This window comes from Macaca nemestrina, chromosome 20 (assembly GCF_043159975.1).
Source record: "Macaca nemestrina isolate mMacNem1 chromosome 20, mMacNem.hap1, whole genome shotgun sequence".
Lineage (NCBI taxonomy): Eukaryota > Metazoa > Chordata > Mammalia > Primates > Cercopithecidae > Macaca > Macaca nemestrina.
Genome location: NC_092144.1, coordinates 46421159 through 46438333, shown reverse-complemented (window position 1 = coordinate 46438333; position 17175 = coordinate 46421159). Strand labels below are relative to the sequence as shown.

Below are 17175 nucleotides of genomic sequence, written 5' to 3'. Positions count from 1 at the left end.
TATTTCTTTTTTTTGGTTTTTCATCCAACCTTTCCACTAGACCTCATGAGACCTGGACTTGGTCTGTCTTGTTTCTGCTGTGTCCAAGGCACCCAACACGGTGCCAGCACAAAGCAGACACTCAGTACGAGCTCATTAAATGAGTTAATGAATAAACGAGAAAATGAATGAATAAATGAATGAATAATAACAATAGTTTTGACATTGACCAAATGCCCCACACAGATTGCCTAAATGCATGGGGAGGTGGTAGGATTAGTTCCAGGTCCTCTAATTCAAAATCTGATGCACCTCCCCATGCTTCAGCATACCCCAGCCCTAATTCCATGTGTGGGCAGTGCCCAACCACCCTGCCACCCTCCTCCCAAGTATCCTGCCTACATCCTTCCCCAGCATTCCACAAGGTCTCCCAACTCAGCCTCCTCTTGGTCACAGTGGCATACCATGTTGGTGGGGGACAGTCGTGAGGGACCCAAAGGCAGAGGTCTATTGCCATTGGCATCCACCCTAATACTTTCAATCCTGTACCCCATCATCAGTGCCATATGCTCCACCCCATTCACTGGAGCAGCCACTGGCAAATATGGAACCTAGGGAGCAAGAGGAATGTGGCAGGGCTGGGGGTTCTGGGCCTCAGGCACTTCATTGGAAAATGAATGTAATGCAGTGTGGCAGATGTTGACCCTGTGGCCAAAGTCAGGTGAAAGCCGTGATTGTCATGCACACTTGCCCTAATGTCAGAATGAATTGAGCCCTCCACCCTCAGGTTCAATGAGGCTACTGTGCCCATATGACTCTTATCTATGTTATATCCTACCCCACCCTATCCTGCTGCACTCCCCAGTCCCCCATATCATACCACTTACTAACTACAATACTTAATTCTACCATTATGTTGATTCCATTATTGATTTTAAGTATAATTATCATAATTTATAACTAATATCACAATCTTTGTCACTATTTGTTACATGCCTTTAATTATTAAGATACCATGAATAATATATTAACTCTGATGCTAAGAAATCCTGTTCCTTCTGGTTTCTGCCACCTTCAGATTGGAGTTTGCGTGAGCACAATAGCCTCAGCTCTAGGGGTAATGTTTTTCTCCCTCTGCAAAATCAACACAGTTAGATTACTTCCTTAGTGAAATTATTATGGTGGTATTTCAATATTTATTATAATAATAGATATTGCTGGCCAGGCGCAGTGGCTCACGCCTGTAGTCCCAGCACTTTGGGAGACTGAGGCGGGCGGATCACGAGGTCAGGAGATTGAGACCATCCTGGCTAACATGGTGAAACCCCATCTCTACTAAAAATACAAAAAATTAGCTGGGTGTGGTGGCAGGCGCCTGTAGTCCCAGCTACTTGGGAGGCTGAGGCAGAGAATGGCATGAACCCGGGAGGCGGAGCTTGCAGTGAGCCGAGATCGTGCCACTGCACTCCAGCCTGGGCGACAGAGCGAGACTCCGTCTCAAAAAAAAAAAAAAAAAAAAAAAAGACATTGCTATTAAAACAAAAGCTGGTATTTTCTGTTTCCATCTGTGAAATAGGATAATGTAAGTACCACATCAATACAAGCATTTGAGTTATATTAAGTTTGTGACTGTAATAAACGCCAATCCTGAGAACCCAGTGTGTGCTATTATACTCTGGAAAATGGGCCCGTTTATAATGCAGTGTTGTCCATTTATATGGTCTAAATGTCTGTGTCCCTTCAAAGTTCATATTAAGGCCTAATCCCCAGTGGGATAATCTTAAGAGGTGGGGCCTTTGGCAGATTATTAGGTCATAGTGGGGAAAAGAGAGAGAGATCAGACTGTTACTGTTTCTATGTAGAAAGAAGTAGACATAAGAGACTCCATTTTGTTCTGTACTAAGAAAAACTATTCTGCCTCGAGATGCTGTTAATCTATAACCCGAGCCCCAACCCTGTGCTCACAGAGACGTGTGCCGTGTTGACTCAAGGTTTAATGGATTTAGAGCTATGCAGGATGTGCTTTGCTAAAAAAGTGGTTGAAGGCAGTATGCTTGGTAAAAGTCATCACCATTCTCTAATCTCAAGTACCCAGGGACACAATACACTGTGGGAAGTACCCAGGGACACAATACACTGCTGCAGGCCACAGGGACCTCTGCCTAGGAAAGCCAGGTATTGTCCAAGATTTCTCCCCATGTGATAGCCTGAGATATGGCCTCCTGGGAAGGGAAAGACCTGACCATCTCCCAGCCCGACACCCCCAGCCCAACACCCGTAAAGGGTCTGTGCTGAGGAGGATTAGTGAAAGAGGAAGGCCTCTTTGCAGTTGAGATAGAGGAAGGCATCTGTCTCCTGTTCCTCCCTGGGCAATGGAATGTCTTGGTGTAAAACCCGACTGTATGTTCTATTTACTGAGATAGGAGAAAACTGCCTTAAGGCTGGAGGTGAGACGTGCTAGCGGCAATACTGCTCTTTAATGCACCCAGATGTTTGTGTACTTGTACATCAAGGCACAACACCTTTCTTTAAATTTATTTATGACACAGAGACCTTTGTTCACATGTCTTCCTGCTGACCTTCTCCCCACTATTATCGTATTGTTCTGCCACAGCCCCCTCTCCGAGATGGTAGAGATAATGATCAGTAAATACTGAGGGAACTCAGAGACCAGTGCCCGTTGCGGGTCCTCTGGATGCTGAGCACCGGTCCCCTGGGCCCACTTTTCTTTCTCTATACTTTGTCTCTGTGTCTTATTTCTTTTTTCAGTCTCTTGTCCCACCTGACGAGAAACACCCACAGGCGTGGACGGGCAGGCCGCCCCTTCACATTGGGAAACCAAACAAATTGTGTGACTCGCTTTATTGTAGTGGTCTAGAACCAAACCCTAAATATCCCTGAGGTATGCCTGTGTTTGTATAATACTATTGTTATGGAAATAAAAGGATCTCAGTCCAAACTCCAAAAGAGGGTTCTTGATCTCATGCAGGAAAGAATTCCAGGTGAGTTGTAGAGTGCAGTGAGAAGATATACTTTATTGAAAGCCATTCCACAACAGAGTAGGGTGTCCTCAGAAAGCAAGTGGAGGAACATCCGTTAAGTTTTTCTTATATAGGGGTCTTGTCTATGTAAAGACTGAAATAAGCTGTGCCTATGCGTGGGTGGCCTGACATTATGACAAAATTTATTATTCTATTGATTTAAAGAAAACTATCCCTAAAATTTTAGTGTGTAAGTACATCAAAGTATAACTATAATGATCTTGAAAGCATTTATTGTTATGGGTATTGGACATCTGGACTTTCTGTTGTTCTAGAAGTTTGTCCTTGCAGGCATTACCGGGATGCTTCCTTCACTGTAAACATGTTAGGACCATGATTTGTGACTTGCAGTGAATGTGCCTTGCTAGTCTCAAGATGGAGCTGAACTTAAAATGGTGTCACTCTGGGTCTCTTAGGTTTCTGCTTCCCTAACACTATGACCATACCTGCTGTCTTCTTGATGTTTCCTTGTAAATGTTTTTAATTCCTTTATTTTTAAATTAAAATTTTACCATGAAATTTTCACACAAATACTATGGAAGAGAACATTATAATGAATTCTGTCTACTTATCACCCGGCTTTAACATTTGTCAACATTTTCTTTTGCAATACCATATACCTCTTCTCAGTGGAGTTTTTTTTTTTTCTCAGTGAAGTTTTTAAAGCTAATATTATTCCACCCATAAATATTTCCACATGAATCCCTAAAAGATAAGTCATCTTCTTTTTAACAGAACTGCATTACTGACAAAATCAACAGCAATTCTTAGGCCCGTGGTAGAAATGTGTGTTCACTAATGGACTTCCACAGATGTTTTCTTAGACCATCCTTTGGGAGAAGAAAGAGAACCTGAGATCAGCAGAGTCTAATTCTCTAAACATATTTTTAAGCCGAGTACCAGAGACAGACATAACTGGTCTGAAGGCATCCAGCATGCCCACATGAGTGTAGGTTCAGTTCCCTGAAAACAAGTTTCCCACCTGCTGGAACTGAACACATTGGGTAGATAACTTCCCACCACTGTCAGGTAGAACTTCCTGTCAGAAGCTGAGCTGTGAATAATGTTTAGGAGTTCACCAAGTGAAAGGAATTATATCTTTACAACTCCTCATCCACATCCTCCAAAAACGGGAGTAAAGAGGTGTTAAGCAGCTTCAGAATTTCCACAGAGGAGAAGCTAAAAGTCAGAGACTGCATTTAAAAAGCTTCATTGACATGGTAAGGCGATTGTTATTAATTATATTTTAACTTCAAGGTAAATGAAAACAGTTTTCTTTAGGTGCTTTTAGTCACACGTTGGCCATACTAAAGACTATTAGTGTTGTTATTATTGCTGCCTACTATAGTTGCACTTGAGGTAGTTATCTCTATTCACCTTCCCACCCGACTCAGCCCTTCAGAAGTGGACGCCTGGACTTCTCCTCCCTCCTCTGGTGGTATCTCCCAGGAGAGGATTGTATTAATACTCTCGGATTTCTACCCTATTTCCAACAGTGGTTTCTCCCATTAAAAGTTGTACCACCCTTCCGGCAGCCTACTACTCATTCACATGTCTCTCAGACTTTCAGGGTAGTTTCTCTCAAAAGATGACTCCCATAGTGACCTTTCCACCTTTTCCCTGAATGGCATCTCTAAAAAGTGGACTGTACTGTCCTGATTCCTCCTATCATCTGCCTGTGGTTTCTCCCAGGATCCTCTTCTCTTGGTGATTTTTCCCTGGTGGTTTCTTCCAGCAGGTAATTATTATCCTCAGTGTCCTGTATTCAGAAGGGTAACTTAGCTTTTCTAAATACAACATACAGCGCCAGACCCACATTTCCAGTAACTTTCTCCTCCAGAGTAGAAGCCTAGTCAGACAAGAGTCACACTCCAGCGTCCTATGTAAACTATACCTGCCTAGCTCTAGGAAACCCTGCCGGCGGCCAATTCCTCTGTTCTACGGAACGGATATGCTTCCAAGATGGGGGCCCACACGAATAAATACCACAAGGGCGCGGCCATGTTCTCTGCCGTACAGCGCCACGTTACGGAAACTGTGCGCTGTGTCTGCGCCCTGTTGACTGTTCGCTGAAATTGGCTTCCAAGTTTATTCAGAGCATGCGCCATATCAACAGCCTACAAAGGGGAGGTGCTAGAAGTCGGACCGGAAGTGGAAGCGGTTCTCCAAGGCTTTTTTGCCGCTGGTGTCAGGAGTATTTTCATATCCCAATACCGAGAAATCTTTGAGGTGATTTTGGTTGGTCACGACTGGGGTTTCTGTGGAGCCATTAATAGGGGGTGTCGCGGTTGCCTGTGGAGTTAGAGATTGTTTTGAGGGTTCGGTGATGGAGTTCTGTGGCGTCCGTTGTTGATTGTGACGGATTTCTCGGGTCATTGATGGGGCTCTTGGGGATGAGTGATTGAGGTTTGGGGGTCAGTGATGGGAGTCTGTCGTCAGTGACAGAGCCTGTAGGGTCAGCTATGGTGATCGGTGAGGACTGTAATCAGCTTGCTTTCTAACCTGAGTTGAAAGTTCAGCGTTTTAATTTTCAGTCCCTTCTTTAATATAAAAATTCTCAAGTTTTGGTGACTCTTTGTATAAAAAATGGTTCAAATCTAAGTGTTTTTTTTTTCTTTGATCCATGAGTTATTTAGAAGTTCCTGTTTTAAGTAATGTCTGTTTAATGCTCAAATTGAAAAGTTGCCTTATGACCTAGTTCGTGGACAGTTTTCATGAATGTCACATCTATTACATAAAAACGGTGTACTATGTTCTCTGATTGTATTGTGATAGATATTAATTAAGCATATATTCAAAAAATATATCTGTCTCCTCACAGATTGTCTGCTTAATTAATTAGAGGAAGGTAAAGTAGTCACTCTGGAAAGGTTCTTTGTCCATTTGTCCTTCCTTCTTTTTCTGCTTTATATATGTGAAATTATATTATTAGGAACAATTGTGTGCACTTTATTTATTTATTTATTTATTTATTTATTTATTTCGAGATGGAGTCTCGCTCTGTCGCCCAGGTTGGAGTGCAGTGGCGCGATCTCAGCTCACTGCAACCTCCGCCTAGTGGGTTCAAGCGATTCTCCTGCCTCAGCTTCCAGAGTAGCTGGGATTACAGGCGCGTGCCACCATGCCCAGCTAATTTTTTGTATTTTTTAGCAGAGACGGGGATTCACCATTTTGGCCAGGCTAGTCTCAAACTCCTGACCTCAAGTGATCCACCTGCCTCGGCCTCCCAGAGTGCTGGGATTACGGGCATGAGCCACCGCGCCCGGCCTCTGTGCATTTTTAATACGTTATAGATATGACTAAGTAGCTCAAAATATAACAATTCAAGCTCTACCAACAATTTATAAAATAACTCATTTTCCCAAATGCTTTTCCAGCAATGGATATTGTTGCATTTTAAAAGTTTTTAAAATTTTGAGGGAAAATTATATCTAATTGCTCCGATGCATTTTCCAGTTACTAAAGTTGGCATCTTTTTGGTTAATTGCCATTTGTTTCCTTTTCTGTGAATTTTCATATCTATTGTCCTTTTTTTTGTGGTATATTTTAACATAAAATTAGGAAATATCATCTAATCAAAATTATCTGATTTTTCTGCTATAGCATCTGTGTTTCCTCTTACGTGTAGTAAGATCCCTCCCAGCCCACGACAGTGTTATACACATATATACTTCTAAAATGTATTTCAATAATCTTTGGGATTTCACAAATACACGTAATTAAGTGATCAGTCCTGCTGGCATTTGCTTACAGTGAATAGTGTGTGATGGAGATCTAGTTTGTTTTTTTCCAGGTGGCCGGCCAGTTATATCACTGCCATTTATGCAATGAATGTCTTATTCACACTCATTTGAATACCACTTTTGTCACATACATAGATCAATATTGTCTGGTATATTTATTGTTTTACTTGTTTTTATTACATTGTTTTTATATTGTTTTAATATCTGATAATGCATGGTAATCGCTGATATGTATTGTATGATTTTTGTGTGCCAGGGAGGTGTTGAGCACTCTACAGTATTATCTCATTTAATTTTTGTAACTTTGAGATCAGCATTTTCATCCTCATTTCTGAAATTAAAAGTGAAGAAATGGCCGGGCACGGTGGCTCATGCCTGTAATCTCAGCACTTTGGGAGGCCGAGGTGAGCGGATCATGAGGTCAGGAGATCGAGACCATCCTGGCCAACATGGTGAAACCTCGTCTTTACCAAAAATTAGCTGGGCGTGGTGGCACATGCTTGTAATCCCAGCTACTCGGGAGGCTGAGGCAGGAGAATTGCTTGAACCTGGGAGGCGGAGGTTGTAGTGAGCCGAGATGGCACCACTGCACTCCAGCCTGGCAACAGAGAGCGACTCCGTCTCAAAAAAGAGTGAAGAAACTTCTGTTCTCATAGGTGAAAAGTGGTAGAGCTGCAGTTCAAAAAATCTGCAGTGATGTTACTCTGTCTCTCGTGACTTTTCCCATATTTCACTGTAACTAATACCTATCACAGATTTTGTTAAATTTTATGTTCTCCACAGCGCTGCTTCTCAAAGTGTGGTCCCTGTACTGACAGCATCAGTGTTTATTGGGCACCAGTTAGAAATGAAACTTCTTGGGTTCTACTTTTGACCTACTGAATCAGAAACTGTGGAGTAGGGCTGAGAATTTTTAACTGTGTTTCATTTAACAGGTCCTCCACGTAACTTGAATGCGTACCTGTTTGAGAACCACTGCTTTGGTTTTTAGCTCAGGGACCTGCACCTTGATGTATCCAGGAAGTGCTTATGTGGTGAATATTAAATGACTAACTATGGGAACATTGTTTTTCCAGATTTCTGGGTGTCTCTGGGGAGCTCCTGGGCCAGATCTTCCTCTAGACTCCAGCCTGCCTCTTCAGAGCAGCTCTGCTTGAGTTCACAGATGACTGCCAAGCTTCACACACCCTAGAGGAAAAGGGTTGAGACCCAGTGTGGCCATGCCAGCTAATTGGACCTCATCTCAGAAATCCTCAGCCCTGGCTCCAGAGGATCATGGCAGCTCCTGTGAGGTGAGGAAGAGGAGTCCCAGGGGGTGGAAATTCAATCCAGGAGTAGAAAGCTCTGATCTGTCACTAGAACCTCATGACTGAGGGAGGCAGCTGGGCCACAGGAAGCAGCTGGACTCTAAGACCTGCTGCTCCTGAAACAAATCTTGATCTTCCTGTTGAGAATGAGCAACACATGGGTAATGTCTTCATCTCTGGAGGCCACCTGTGTGACAGTGGAGAGGTGCATTGTCAAGAAAAACTGTTGTTTATTTTGTCATCACACTACATTGATCTTTGGGCTGTGGATAGATTTTCCTGGTTAGAAGTCACTTTTCTGTGGGATTTTCAAAGTATTTCTCTGTTTCTTCCGAAACTGCCTCCTCAAACACAAATATTTTCTTTTTCTTTTTTTTTTAATATCTGTTTTTTGGATATTGGTTCTCCTTTTTTTTTTCCCTCTACTGTTTTCTGTTTCTTTGCTGCTCTCTTTTTCAGGAAGCTTTGTCACATTTACCTTCCAGCTCTTCTTTTGAGTTTCTCATTACCAGTATCAACATTTTAATTCAACGTTTTAATTTTTAATAACTGTAATTTATTTTCTAAATATTCTTTTTGATTAGCATCTTGTTCTTATTTCATGAGTATAATTTTATTTCTTATACCTCTGGAGATATTGTGATAGTGTATTAGGAAAGTTTAGTTTTTTGAATAGGGAACATATACACTTAGTTCAAAAATATTGTTGGTAAAATGGGAATAATAGTAAAAAATAAAAATTAAAAGCCATTAGAAATATATTTAAAGGCAACACACCCTGAAAAGTGTTATAGGAGGCTGGGCGCAGTGGCTCACACCTGTAATCCCAGCACTTTGGGAGGCCGAGGCGGGCGGATCACCAGGTCAGGAGATCGAGACCATCCTGGCTAACGCGGTGAAACCCCATCTCTACTAAAAAATACAAAAACCTATCCGGGCAAGGAGACGGGCGCCTGTAGTCCCAGCTACTCAGGAGGCTGAGGCAGGACAATGGCGTGAACCTGGGAGGCAGAGCTTGCAGTGAGCTGAGATCTGGCCACTGCACTCCAGCCTGGGCGACAGAGCAAGACTCTGTCTCAAAAATAAAAATAATAAAAAAAAGAAAGTGTTATAGGAAACAAATTCAGGGGAAACATGAATCTGTGGTTGACCTACCTCTGTTCCCCACCTACCCCCATGTTTCTCAACATAAAGGACCAGTTTTATTCTTTTTCTTTGATTGCTTAGTTTTGTAAACAAGTAAAACCAGCTACACATTTTTTTCTATTTCACAAAAGGTGCCATAGTAGACTAAATTTTCACACATTGCTTTTTAAATATTTGTTTGGTAAAATACAGATTATATTATGAACTATGTAGCAGTAGACATTCTTATGTCTTTCTGTTGCATGTATAAGTCATAGTAGAATTTCATTTCAGGGTTTTAGTCACAGATAATAAGAATCTTAGCTGAATTTCACTGAACCTGTACTTCTGTTCTTTTTGGGAAATTTTATAATTGGGTATCTTAATCATTTTTATCTAGAAGATATCTAGAAGATATGAAGGGTAGATTGAAGCAAAAGTTGTAATTGGTAAAGGTATAATTGGCAGTCACTTTTCTTAGGCAGAGTAAGGAGACTTTTACTTTTGTGGTTTGAAGATGATTTCATTTTTGCCTGTGCTCAAGTACAATGACAGAGTGTTCTTGATTTTTGTCTTCTACCATGGTGGTTAGAGGTTGGTCTTGTTTGCTGTTGGTGTTCCAAGAGATTTGTTTTTTGTTTTTTGTTTTTTTTTTGAGACGGAGTCTCGCTCTGTCGCCCAGGCTGGAGTGCAGTGGCGGGATCTCAGCTCACTGCAAGCTCCCCCTCCCGGGTTCACGCCATTCTCCTGCCTCAGCCTCCCGAGCAGCTGGGACTACAGGCGCCCGCCACCTTGCCCGGCTAGTTTTTTTGTATTTTGTAGTAGAGACGGGGTTTCACCGGGTTAGCCAGGATGGTCTCGATCTCCTGACCTCGTGATCCGCCCGCCTCGGCCTCCCAAAGTGCTGGGATTACAGGCTTGAGCCACCGCGCCCGGCCCCAAGAGATTATTTTTGTGTAGCGCCATGGAGAACACCATGAGTTAGCTGGCCCCTGCCAGACTAGCTTCTAGCAAAACTGAGGTTTAACTGATAGTGTCAGGCTAACTCTCAGCGGTCAGGGGCTGCTTTTATCCTCATTTAAAAATAAAGGAATGAGCCAAAAGAAAGCTAGGGATGCAATTTAGGAATAGGTCAAAAGGAATGAGGAATTTAAGGTGAAAATCACTTAAAGTGATGAAGAGGATGGTTCATACTTACAAAAGAAATAATATACAAATAAAAGTTATCAAAGTAATAATGTATCTTAAGTTACATTAAGTAAAAATGAACAGAAATCATTAAATATGCCGGGCGCGGTGGCTCAAGCCTGTAATCCCAGCACTTTGGGAGGCCGAGACGGGCGGATCACGAGGTCAGGAGATCGAGACCATCCTGGCTAACACAGTGAAACCCCATCTCTACTAAAAAATACAAAAAACTAGCCGGGCGAGGTGGCGGGCGCCTGTAGTCCCAGCTACTCGGGAGGCTGAGGCAGGAGAATGGCGTAAACCCGGGAGGCAGAGCTTGCAGTGAGCTGAGATCCGGCCACTGCACTCCAGCCTGGGTGACAGAGCAAGACTCCGTCTCAAAAAAAAAAAAAAAAAAAAAGAAATCATTAAATATACTATTGGCCATTTTAGTACACTACTCTAAAGGCAGACAAATAGAAATCATCATACTGATTGTTTTCTTTCTTTCTTTTTTTTTTTTTTTCTTTTGATGGAGTCTTGCTCTGTTGCCAGGCTGGAGTGCAGTGGCGCAATCTCAGCTCACTGCAACCTAGGCCTCCCAGGTTCAAGTGATTCCCCTGCCTCAGCCTCCCAAGTACCTGGGACTACAGGCGTGCACCACCATGCCCAGCTAATTTTTTGTATTTTAGTAGAGATGGGGTTTCACTGTTTTAGCCAGGATGGTCTCCATCTCCTGACCTCATGATCCACGCACCTCGGCCTCCCAAAGTGCTGGGATTACAGTTATGAGCCACCATGCCTGACCTTGATTCTGTTTTCTAAGAGCATTAAATTAGAAATAAAAAGTAAGGCCTGGGGCAGTGGCTCACGCCTGTGATTCCAGCACTTCGGGAAGCCGAGGTGGGTGGATCACGAGGTCAGGAGTTTGAGACCGGCCTGGCCAACATGGTGAAACTCATCTCTACTAAAGGTACAAAAAATTATCCGGGTATGATTCCATGCACCAGTAATCCCAGCTACTTGGGAGGCTGAGGCTGAGAATTACTTGAACCTGGGAGGTGGAGGTTGTAGTGAGCTGAGATTGAGCCTTTTCACTCCAGGCTGGGCGACAGGGCAAGACTCCATCTCAAAAATAAAATAAAAATAAAAATAAAAAGTAAAAGGTTCTTACACAACAATGTGAATGTACTTCATGCCACTAAACTGGTCACTTAAAAATATTAAAATGGCAACTTTTATGTTATGTGTATTTTTACCACAATTAAAAAACATCTAGGGCCAGACGCAGTGGTTCATGCCTATAATCCCAGCACTTTGGGAGGCCGAGGTGGGTGAATCACAAGGTCAGGAGTTCCAGACCAGCCTGGCCAACATGGTGAAACCCCGTCTCTACTAAAAATACAAAAAATTAGCTGGGTATGTGGTGGGCGCCTGTAATCCCAGCTACTCGGGAGGCTGAGGCAGGAGAATTGCTTGAACCCAGGAGGCAGAGGTTGCAGTGAGCCGAGATTGTGCCACTGCACTCTAGCCCAGGCGACAGAGTGAGACCCTGTGTCAAAAAACAAATGAACAAACAAACAAACAAAAAAAGCCATTTGGATAAAGTAGTGCATTTTAAAGTTTGTGTGGTAAGCTGGGTGTGGTGGCTCATGCCTGTAATCCCAGCACTTTGGGAGGCTGAAGTGGGTGAATTGCTTGAGCTCATGAGTTCGAGACCAGCCTGGGCAGCATGGTAAACCCCATCTCTACAAAATACAAAAATTAGCCAAGTGTGGTGGTGCAGGCCTGTAGTCCCAGCTACTTGGGAGGCTGACATGGGAGGATCGACTGAGCCTGGGAGGTGGAGATTGCAGTGAGCTAAGATCATGCCGCTGTACTCCAGTCTAGGTGACACAGTGAGACCCTGTCTTATAAATAAATAAACTAAGTTTGTGTGCCAAGGCTAACCTGTGGATAGAGGGGAAAAACTATAGATTTAATTGCTTCTTTTCGGAATCCTGGACGTTTGGGGGAAAAAAAAAAAACCTAAGGTATGAGTTTGACAGAAACACAAGTTGCTTCTATGTGTTAACAATCAAGAAAAAGGAGTAAATATCTACATAATCAAAGACTGGGTGGCTGGGCACAGTGGCTCACACCTGTAATCCCAGCACTTTGGGAGGCCAAGGTGGGTGGATATGAGGTCAGGAGACCGAGACCATCCTAGCGAACATGGTGAAACTCCGTCTCTACTACAAAAATTAGCCAGGTGTGGTGGTGCACGCCTGTAGTCCCAGCTACTCAGGAGGCTGAGGCAGGAGAATCTCTTGAACCCAGGAGGCAGAGATTGTAGTGAGCCGAGATCACTCCCCTACACTCCAACCTGGGCGACACAGCAAGAGCGAGACTCCGTCTCAAAAGAAAAAAAAGACTGGGCCAGCATGGTGGCTCACACTTTGGGAGGCTGAGGTGGGTGGATCTCTTAAGGCCAAGAGTTCGAGACCAGCCTAGCCAACATGGCAAAACCCTATCTCTACTAAAAATATAAAAATTAGTGGGGTATACCGCAGTGCAGGTCTGTAATCCCACGTACTTGGGAGGCTGAGGCAGGAGAATCACTTGAATCTGGGAGGCGGAGGTTGTAGTGAGCCGAGATCTACCACTGCATTCCAGCCTGGAAGACAGAGTTAGACTAAAAAAAAAAAAGAATGTAACAAAACAGGAGAAACAGTTACTTCCATATCTAAGATTCAGACAATCATAAATGAATATTATATAAAGTCATGCCAAAAATATGAAAGTATAAACAAAAGGATAAAAGTTTACAAAAAATAGATATAATTGGTAGGAATAAATGGTTCAAAGTCCTTGAAGAAATTAAAATGTTGATTCAGCATTTCCAACACAGTAAAAAATAATGGAAAGGTCATGCGTTTTTACAGTTGGTTATTATGCTGAAGTTTTGGGTAAAGAATAATAGCTAAAATTATTCTCAACCTTGCTTTTGGTTTTTGTTTTATTTTGTTTACAGTGTTAACCTTGATGCCTGAAAGAACTGGAAATTATGAAGATAGATTCAGAAGTCAAAATATGTTAACTAACTGCATTGAAGAGTAGAAGAAAACAATAGCCTAGTAGGTTTTTACTGGGACTAGTGAAACAACTGCTATTTTCTCAGCAACCCACTCCAAAGTCAAAGTCAGAACTAAAATTGTAAAATATCTCAAAAACAATAAAAATGCTATCTATATATCAGAAGCTCTGGTATATAGCAAAACTGTACTAAAATAATTTAGCAAGATAATTTATCTCATGCAAATGAATAAAAAAATCTAAATGAAAAAGATGAATTTCTTTTTTCTTTTTTCTTTTTTTTTTTTTGAGAGATAGTCTTGCTCTGTAGTCAGGCTAGAGTGCAGTGAGGCGATCTTGGCTCACTGCAACCTCCGCCTCCTGGGTTCAAGCAATTCTCCTGCCTCAGCCTCCCAAGTAGCTGGGGCCAAAGGCGTGCACCACCATGCCCAGCTAATTTTTTTTTTTGAGACTGAGTCTCGGTCTGTTGCCGAGGCTGGAGTGCAGTGGCAGGATCTTAGCTCACTGCAAGTTCTGCCTCCTGGGTTCACGCCATTCTCCTGCCTCAGCCACCCAAGTAGCTGGGACTACAGGCGCCCACCACTGCACTTGGCTAATGTTTTATATTTTCAGTAGAGACGGGGTTTCACCATGTTAGCCAGGATGGTCTTGATCTGCTGACCTCGAGATCCACCCACCTCGGCCTCCCAAAGTGCTGGGATTACAGGCGTGAGCCACCACGCCAGGTTTGTTTTTTGTAATTTTTTTTAGTAGAGATGGGGTTTCACCATGTTGGCCAGGATGGTCTCGACTTCGACCTCATGATCCACCTGCCTAGGCCTCCCAAAGTGCTGGGATTACAGATGTGAGCCACCGCGCCTGGCTGAAAAGGATGAATTTCTAGAACATTACCCCACCAAATCTTTAATTACCATTTACCACATTTTACTTCTAGGTTTTAAGATTTTCATTTTTTAACTTTACTTTTGGCCAGGTGTGGTGGCTCACGCTTGTAATTCCAGTGCTTTGGGAGACTGAGGCGGGAGGATTGCTTGAGCCCATGAGTTTGAGACCAGCCTGCACAACATAGTGAGACCCTGTCTCTACAACTAAAACCAAAATTAACTGAGTGTGGTGGCAGTGCGCCTGTGATCCCTGCTACTTGGGAGGCTGAGATTGGAGGACTGTGTGAGCCTGTCAAGGCTGCAGTGAGCTACGACATTGCCACTACATCCAGCCTAGATGACAGTGTCTTGAAAACAAAAACAAAAACAAAAAACTTTACTTTTAATAAGATTAGGATTGCAGCACTGGAGAAATTTACTTTTAGAGAGATTATTACGGGTATTTTTTTGTTTGTTTTTTGTTTTGTTTTGGGATTGTTGCATAGGCACTTGAAAAAAATTTGATAGCTTATCAATAAGATATATAGCTATGAGGTTTTTATAGTAGTACTCATTTTTTTCTACTTTGTCTCATGGAACTGAGAGAAATTATTTAAAGTTTCCCACCACAAATGTATTTCTTTCTATATTTTCCTACAGGTTTTTTCTTTTCTTTTTCTTTTTTTTTTTTTGAGATGGAGTCTTGCTCTGTTGCCCAGGCTGGAGTGCAGTGGTGCAATCTCGGCTCACTGCAAGCTCCGCCTCCCGGGTTCACGCCATTCTCCTGCCTCAGCCTCCCGAGTAGCTGGGACTACAGGCGCCTGCCACGAGGCCGGCTAATTTTTGTGTTTTTAATAGAGACGGAGTTTCACTGTGGTAGCCAGGATGGTTTTATCTCCTGATGTCATGATCCGCCCGCCTCGGCCTCCCAAAGTGCTGGGATTACAGGAGTGAACCACCATGCCTGGCCTTTTTCCTATAGTTTTTGTTTATAAATTTTGATGCTATGTAGTTTGGTGCACTGATAGTAAATACAGCATCTGAAACTCATTTCACATTGTGTCCTTGTTTAATATTTTTTCCCCTACAATTCAGCCCTATCTAATATTAAGGTGGAGGCTCTTATTTCTTTTCTGCATTGCATATTGGCAATTCCAGATATGCCTTTGGTCATCTTTTTAATGTCATCCTTTGGAGTTCTTGTGCTTTTTTTTTTTTTTTTTTCTGGAAAGATGCATTTTATGTCATGCTTCTGATGTTGCTATTTTATAAATCTTTCACTATATACTCTATATTTGTGCTTTGTTTCTGTGTGTCTTCCATGTAATTTGGAATGTTTGGATTTCTTTTTTTTTTTGGTGTGTGTCATCTTTATAATGTTAACTTCTTGAACTAAATATTCGAATCTACTCTTTAAGACAGTATTTATTAAATTTGTATTATGAATAATGATAACAGTTCTATAGTGCCACTTCAAGTATTCTTTTGTTCATTGGATGTTTTTATTAAACTCCTTTTATTTTTTTTTTTCTATTTTTCTTTAAAAAAAAACTTTATTTCCATCTCATGTTGCTTACTTGTCTTAATCTGCTCTTTGCCACCTTTTGTTTTTGCAGGGTCTTTTTATTTTTTTTAGGGAGACTTTTATTTTTGTGTTGCCTTTTTTTTTTTTTTACTGAGTTCTGTTCATTTATTTTTCAGAAATTTATATCACTATCTTCTTAGTCTGTTTTTCCATAAGTAGTTAATTGTTTTAGTGAATTCCTTGAATTCATGGAGGATATGATTTCTTCTGTTGTATGTCAATTTATTTCTAGTGTATTCCTCTTAATCTCCTCTTTTTTTTTACTCATAGCATCTTTGTACGTCAGATGTTTATTATCTTTGAATGAGGAGATTTCTTCCTGACAAACTGTTTGTGTAAGATCATTTGGTGAGGTGTCAAAACTCCATTCCAGGCTAACATGACATTGTCTTGATTCCCCATTACATTTTTTGATGACATGAGTTTTGGGGTCTGGGGGTTCAGTGTGTGTAGGGTATGAATATGCAAGTGTATGATGAAGAGAAGATTAGAGCATGCATATTCATTTCAGGTATATAGGAAACTTTTTGTTTTAACTTTTAAGTGTATAGGTACAAGGGCAGGTTTGTTACATAGGTTAACTTGTATCATGGGGGTTTATTGTATAGACTTTCATCACCCGGGTATTAAGCCTAGTACCAATTAGTTATTTTTTCTGATCCTTTTCCTCCTTTCACCCTCCACCTTCCAAAAGGCCCCAGTGTGTGTTGTTCCCCTCTTTGTGTCCATGTGTTCTCATCATTTAGCTCCCACTTATAAGTGAGAACATGTGGTATTTGGTTTCTGTTCCTGTGTTAGTTTGCTAAGGATTATCACCTCCAGCTCCATCCACGTTCCTGCAAAATACATGATCTCATTCTCTTTTATGGCTGCATAGTATTCCATGGTGTATATATATACACTACATTTTCTTTATCCAGTTTATCACTGATGGGCATTTAGGTTGATTCTGTGTCTTTGCTGTTGTGAATACTGCTGCAGAGAACATGTGTGGGTATGTGTCTTTATAATACAATGATTTATATTCCTTTGGGTATATACCCAGTGACAGGATTGCTGGGTCAAATGGTATTTCTGTCTTTAGGTCGTTGAGGAGTCACCACACTGTCTTCCACAAGGCCTGAACTAATTTACACTCCCACCAACAGTGTATAAGCCTTCCTTTTAATAAATGGAGATGTTCTAAGCCTCATAAACAGAATCAACACACATCACAAAGAAACAAATTGTGATCTATGAAAACAATTAAATGAATAAATTTTAAAAGTGGCTTTTAAGAATCATACTTTT

At 41.8% G+C, this 17175-nt stretch overlaps 1 protein-coding gene across 5 annotated transcripts in view; it reads left to right on the top strand.

Moving 5' to 3' along the window:
• The first annotated feature begins 3790 nt into the window (after positions 1-3790).
• Positions 3791-17175, top strand: part of LOC105495437 (zinc finger protein 585A) — a 28446-nt gene continuing 15061 nt past the window's right edge. The window contains exons 1-3 of one of the 5 annotated variants that reach the window (XR_011617494.1): positions 4942-5249; positions 7840-8055; positions 13376-13688. Coding sequence is in view for 4 of the 5 variants with exons in the window: in XM_071086473.1 (XP_070942574.1) it covers positions 7984-8055 (72 nt within the window). In the remaining variant the exon portion in view is untranslated. The other 4 variants (XM_071086473.1, XM_011764991.2, XM_011764984.3 and 1 more) reach the window with 4 other exon arrangements.